Source organism: Anneissia japonica, unplaced genomic scaffold (genome assembly GCF_011630105.1).
Source record: "Anneissia japonica isolate Jap-2015-1 unplaced genomic scaffold, ASM1163010v1 scaffold287637_len26387_cov171, whole genome shotgun sequence".
NCBI lineage: Eukaryota > Metazoa > Echinodermata > Crinoidea > Comatulida > Comatulidae > Anneissia > Anneissia japonica.
Genome location: NW_022748770.1, coordinates 1 through 6517, shown reverse-complemented (window position 1 = coordinate 6517; position 6517 = coordinate 1). Strand labels below are relative to the sequence as shown.

At 33.2% G+C, this 6517-nt stretch overlaps 2 protein-coding genes across 4 annotated transcripts in view; both read left to right on the top strand.

The window, feature by feature from the left end:
• Positions 1–2998, top strand: part of LOC117120939 — a 10649-nt gene extending 7651 nt beyond the window's left edge. Inside the window, exons 1-5 of one of the 3 annotated variants that reach the window (XM_033266037.1) lie at positions 7–107; positions 266–437; positions 961–1164; positions 1374–1585; positions 1771–2997. In XM_033266037.1, coding sequence (XP_033121928.1) covers positions 69–107; positions 266–437; positions 961–1164; positions 1374–1585; positions 1771–2889 — 1746 coding nt within the window. In that variant the 5' untranslated portion in view covers positions 7–68 and the 3' untranslated portion in view covers positions 2890–2997. Of the gene's footprint in view, positions 1–6; positions 108–265; positions 438–960; positions 1165–1373; positions 1586–1770 lie in introns of those variants that run through there. The other 2 variants (XM_033266038.1, XM_033266036.1) reach the window with 2 other exon arrangements.
• A 711-nt stretch (positions 2999–3709) lies between these two features.
• Positions 3710–6337, top strand: LOC117120937 (neuralized-like protein 4). The gene is made up of 3 exons (XM_033266035.1): positions 3710–3924; positions 4956–5125; positions 5574–6337. The coding sequence occupies exons 1-3, from the start codon at positions 3842–3844 to the stop codon at positions 5774–5776; spliced, it is 456 nt and encodes a 151-aa protein (XP_033121926.1). The 5' UTR covers positions 3710–3841; the 3' UTR covers positions 5777–6337.
• The last annotated feature ends 180 nt before the right edge of the window (positions 6338–6517 follow it).

The window sequence follows — 6517 nt, the reverse complement described above, 5'->3', positions numbered from 1 at the left end:
GCTATTTAGGTAAATCACTAATACCCGGTAATTTGACAGGGTTTTCTGTTGTGGAATTGGTGGAAGGAATGGCAAACCTGGCTGTTCATCCTTTTAATAAACATCAGGTAAAATGGCAGATAGTCAATATCATGACATAATTTATTTCGACGTTAAAGCTGTCCTTACCGTTTGTGTTTATAATTTTGTCACCTAAATTAACGTCAGTTATCTTTTAATTTACCATCACATACCAAATAATAATGGTACTTTACTATTTTTACAGATAATAGACAACTCATTGCATTTGTTTTACACAATACTGGAGAGCAATATGAACGAGAACCTGACATGTTATGTGAGAAACGTTCTGGACAGATGGGGATTCAGTGACGTGGGATCCACTACTAATTCTGAACAATGGCAAAAAGAAAAAGAAATAGGCCTACAAATTAAAAGTATAATCCACTATCTGACTTCGTCAGAAGGAGCTGCCTTCTATTGTAGTAGGCCTAGATTGATAACTAGGATATATTGTTTTCAATGTGTCATCTGTGTGTGCGCTTGGAGTTTCATATATTATAATATAGGCCTGAAGTTTTCCTTACGAATATATAGTGCTAGGCATATATGTAATAGAATTTTACTGAGACTTACTTAGCTTCTTTTACACAGCTTCGATAGCTGTGAATGGTCTAAACCAGTATAGATTTACCAGCACAATGATTTTATTCGACCATGGAGGTAAAAAAATACATTACTGTAGCCGATTTTTGCAATACGTCTTCATATTATGTGAAACTGATCATCGGGACCCCTGATAATTTATAACTGACTCTTTTTATAAGGTTTAGTGTGTGGTATTCCATGTCAATTTTTTTTATTGATTTTAACAGGACTAATTAATATTATTAATGTTAGAAAATGACTAACAGTTAACATAACAAATTTATCGAGACTTTATTCTATACCAAATTTCAGGTGAACAACATAATGATGATGACGCAAAAAAATCTGCTAATAATATGCAAATGTTGGATAATCTTCAGTGCATTTTGTCGGAATGTGACAGTTTTGGTACTAATGACGTTATGGAAATTATCAGCGCAGTCAAACGTATCGTTTCAGACAAAACGAGTGGTAGACATACCCTCCTCAAACACATGGCAATGCATGAATGGCCAGGTACTGTATAATGATCATGCTTATAGGTAGGATTACACAACCTAGGCTTACCAGAGCTTATTCCAATGATGTGTTGGCTAAGACTATCATTTTGTCGAAATCTTGTAGATATAAATGAGGTTTTGGTGCAAACCTACGTAGTAAAAACAGTAGGTCTTGACCTATCCATAATTTTATACCTATCAAACTAGCTCATTTACTGTTATTAGGTCTACTTGTCCGTATTATTTCTGATGTGTGGAAACCAGTCAAGGAGGTGTACACCGATGAAGTATTGTGGTCGATCCTTACAGACACCATCGATACCATGATTACATACAGCGACGCTTGTGTTGAATGTGCAGATATTCTTATTGAACATGGAGCATTAGCAATGATGCAAGAAATTGCTGATGCGTATTATCAACATTTTAAACAAAAGGTAAGTTAATTTATTGGAGGAGAACAAATACCACATTTTATTACAAAAGAAAATGGTACTGAAGTTTGGGATTTTAACCCTCTATTTATTTAGCAGACATAATTATTACCATGTACATCGATATCTTTAATATTTTCAGCAGTATAGTAATATTAAAATATATTTTTAAAATATTTTCTAAATAGATCATTGCCCTCAATTATAAAGTAAGTGAATATAGAGGTGAAAATAGTGGAGAGTTAAGAGCAGATGATAACCGGCGTTCAAAGGACCCGACAAAAACCAATATACTAAGTGGACAGCCAGGAACAGACGAGTATCTGTCAAAGGACATGACAACACAAACCAATATACCAAGTGGCCAGCAAGGAGCAGACGGACATCAGTCAATGGGACAGACACAAGCCAATATACCAAAACAGCAAGGAGCAGACGTACATCAGTCAATGGGACCGACACACACCAATATACCAAGTGGCCAGCAAGGAGCAGACGGACATCAGTCAATGGGACCGACACAAACCAATATACCAAAACAGCAAGGAGCAGACGTACATCAGTCAATGGGACCGACACAAGCCAATATACCAAAACAGCAAGGAGCAGACGTACATCAGTCAATGGGACCGACACAAGCCAATATACCAAAACAGCAAGGAGCAGACGAACATCAGTCAATGGGACCGACACAAACCAATGTACCAAAACAGCAAGGAGCAGACGTACATCAGTCAATGGGACTAACACAAGCCAATATACCAAGTGGCCAGAAAGGAGCAGACGAACATCAGTCAATGGGACCGACACAAGCCAATATACCAAAACAGCAAGGAGCAGACGTACATCAGTCAATGGGACCGACACAAGCCAATATACCAAGTGGCCAGAAAGAAGCAGACGGACATCAGTCAGTGGGACTAACACAAGCCAACATACCAAGTGGCCAGCAAGGAGCAGACGTACATCAGTCAATGGGACCGACACAAGCCAACATACCAAGTGGCCAGCAAGGAGCAGACGATCGTCAGTCAATGGGATTGACACAAGCCAATATACCACGTGACAAACAAGGAGCAGACGAACGTCAGTCAATGGGACCTACACAAGCCAATATACCAAGTAAACAACAAGGGGCAGAAGGGCATCAGTCAGTGGACCTGACTCTAAACAATTCAGTGCAACTAGAAACATCAAAGTACAATGCCATCGATTGCAGTCATCGTGGCAAAACCGACCCTGACATAAACAATATATCAAGTTCAAAGACATCACAAGAAAGAGAAGTAATCCTAATAATTGAATAATTAATCACTAATTTTAAAATGTTTAACGTTTAAAGTTTGCATATGGTCAGTCTGACAAATATATCTATATATATTTTGTATATTTTATTCAATCATCAACCAACAGAGATAGAAACCTACACTAACAGTAGGCCTATATGACACAAATTCACAGCAACAAATTAAGGCGGAGAATGACTGCCGTATGCGTATCAGATTTTATTAATTTAAAATAAAATGCAATGACCTATGTATTATGCAATAACAATACCAACTGACATACTTGAACTGTAGGCCTTGTCTATTAAGGGGATAAAGGAATGGGTCTCCTAATGCTGTATGCTGTATGACAAGACCCCGAATTTAATATAAATATATATATATATATATATATATATATATATATATATATATCATTGTAAATCCACGTGTGTTCTTCAAATTATATATAAGTCTTTGAAACAAAAAATTATGACAACAAGGCATGTAGACTGTAGAACACTTCATTTATTTTCGAAAGAAATTTTCGGCCAGTCCTCTGGCCTTCATCAGCTTTACTGAATTGTACAAGTTGGCTGTTACAAGTTCTATACTGTACAATATAAACAATACAATAGAGGTGTAGACGGATTATAGGCCAATTATCTGATAGTTTATGCGGTAATATATAAAGAGAAATCCGACAGAGAATAAAGCGGTCAAATATAGAGATAGTGGTGTTATAGATTAAACAATTCTTAATTAAGCGTACATAGTAGAACAATATGGTGGGAAGCGGACTTAACTACACAATAATTAAATGATTATGAAGTCTTAAAGAACTAATACTCAATATTCTTTTACCTTTTATCGTCTATGATGGAACTGATGTAATAACGTCATTACTATCATCATTTTTATTACCATTAATTACAACATTCTTTTGCAATTTACCTAAAACTATGCTATACGCTACTATTTATTTGTTTTAGGTATGTGCATGTACAATGAATTTTCAAAAGAGATTTATTATGAAGGAAGTGGATTTGGTAAAGGAAGTGGATTCTGGTTTTTAAGGTGCGTGCCTTAATTACCTCCGCCAACGAAGTTGGCAGGATGTTATATCTTTTCCCCTGTTATTTATTTTTTTGTTTGTTTATTATTTATTTTTTTAAATTTTAAAATTTATTTTATTTATTTACTTATTTAATTATTTATTTTATTTAATTATTTATAATACTTATTTATTTTTATGTTTTTATATTTATTTATTTTTTATGTTTATTTACTTACTTCCTGACTTATTTTTGTTTTAATTTAATTATTTATTTATTTACAGGAGATTATGTTTTTGCCCCTGCTTATTTATTTATTTATTTGTCGGCATATTTGTTGTGAACAGTCAAACTTGGCCACAATGTTCCTTTACCTACGATCTAGAGCTGATTAAATTCTGAAGGGTCAGGGTCAAAGGTCAAGGTCACAATCAACGAAAAACTAAAAAAAAATTTTTTCTCATAGTATTAATCACAAACTTGTTAAACTTGGTCACAATATTCCATCATCAAAGATGTCAATGTATTTGACTGTTGAAGGGTAAGGGTTAAAGGTCAAGGTTACAATCATAAAAACCTGCTTTTTTGAAAAAAATCTTGTTCCTTTACCGAAAGATTTGGAAGTGACTAAATTTTGAAGGGTCATGGTCAAATGTCAAGGACACGATGATCGAAAAACAACTTAAACTAAGTATAGGCCTAACTGTCTGCCGTACCTTTCTATGTAGATCTAATGTACAGTTTATAAATCATTGCCTAAATTTTCTTTTGCATAGACCTTTGAATAAATTGGTAATCAATTTAACGATCTTTGTAATATGGTAATCATTTCTTTCTATCTATAATTGTTTCAATGGAAGTTGATAACTTATTTATTTATTTTATTTTATTCCTTCTGGCAATAACAAATAACAATCCCTATTAGCCATATATGTTTTAATTTAAATTTTTGATGGGATTTTATTGTTGTTGACAGGCGATACATCTTTTTATTGTCGAAACTTTTTTCCAATAAAAGATGTAAAACGCTTTCAATAATGCCTTTATATTCAGAGAAAATGATCTATGGAAAGATTTTACAATGATTGGTGGGGGTTATAAACTTAACCTACGCAGTATACGCGTTAATGATAGAGTGGGATTGGTTAGACATCCGGATGGGACTATAGGATTTCTGTACAACGGGCAGTACCAAGGAATTGCCTTCCGCAATGTTCCTGGAGGTAAGCTTTGACAATAGTATACATTCTCTATGGTAATAGTGAACAACAACATGTTAAAATCATACTGACTGAAGCTAATATATACAGTTGAATAAAGGTTATAGTTTTATGTATTTATATCGCACACCAGAAATTTATCTAAATGTAATTTACATCACCTTAGCTAGCACCAGTTGAGTCTCGATTATCATATGATCTTTTTTTAGAACACAATGTTGAACATAAAAACATTCTGTTTTTGTTTTCAATATGTTATTGTTAGCATGTTGTCAGTTACCAATATGTTTATTTAAAATGCTTTCTCTCTAGATAAAATTTAATCTGAAACCACTAATAACCATGCACATTGACGATAAACCACTAATAACCATGCACATTGACGATAAACCACTAATAAACATGCACATTGACGATATCAATTATTCAGAAACTGATTTTCATAATTTAGGTCTTTATGGATTAGTTGCTACAACCGGCAAATGTGTCCAAGTGTCAATAACCGAGAATGCTGGGCGTACCTTTGAACAAGAAACAGTAGCTGGTACACCTAATGCACCATTTGGTAAATCGATTAATCAGTTATTTGACTTACTGACCGATCAATCAGTCGGTCAATCAGTTTTTATTCTAAAACGCTGTATTTCAATATAATACATTTCTATTTGTGAAAACATTTAATAAATTTTAAACCTACTTAAGAAACATTAAATGTTAAATGTCTATATCAAGTACAGTTGTATTTTTTAGAATATATTGCATTGGAAAGGTTCATGAATAGCAATGACATGCATTGCAAACTAGGAAGGAAAATCTATAAAGAGAGGTTAAGTTTGTTGATGGCACATCTGAATGCATTAGGCTTAAAAGAAGGGGGAAATAAGAACTAGGTAGTTTGTTCCATAAAAAAGGTATGAATGAGGATGAGTGAAATAATACCATAGGGGTAAGTTTAAACTGAAAAAATATGGATGTTCAGGGCAGACCTCCTGGTCTGTCTGGCAGGAATATGATATGGAGAAGAATGGCCTTTAGTTTATTTGAACAATTGCAAAATAATGTATTTATTTATTACTGTATATGAATACAAAAATACATAAACGGTAGCACAAGGCTAAAATTGTCTGTAGTACAATAAAATTTCACATTATATACTATTAAAATTACAAAAAATACAATTAAAAAAGCAATTAATTTACTAAACACGATTGCACATTAAATAACTATTACAAAAAATTACAATTACAAAATAACTTCATTTACTATATACAAAATTAACAAAATACAATAAAATATGTTATTTACAATAATTATGCTATAAAAATAGATCTATATATATATATATATATATATATATATATTTCATTTGTGTTCCACGTGTGTTCCGACAGAATA

What these genes read in the sequence shown, in the direction of transcription:
- LOC117120937 (XM_033266035.1), top strand. Translation starts at nt 3,842, where the DNA reads ATGTGCATGTACAATGAATTTTCAAAAGAGATTTATTATGAAGGAAGT. An exon ending in AGTGGATTCTGGTTTTTAAG is followed by an intron (nt 3,925 to 4,955) that starts GTGCGTGCCTTA and finishes CTTTATATTCAG; the next exon opens with AGAAAATGATCTATGGAAAG. An exon ending in CTTCCGCAATGTTCCTGGAG is followed by an intron (nt 5,126 to 5,573) that starts GTAAGCTTTGAC and finishes TTCATAATTTAG; the next exon opens with GTCTTTATGGATTAGTTGCT.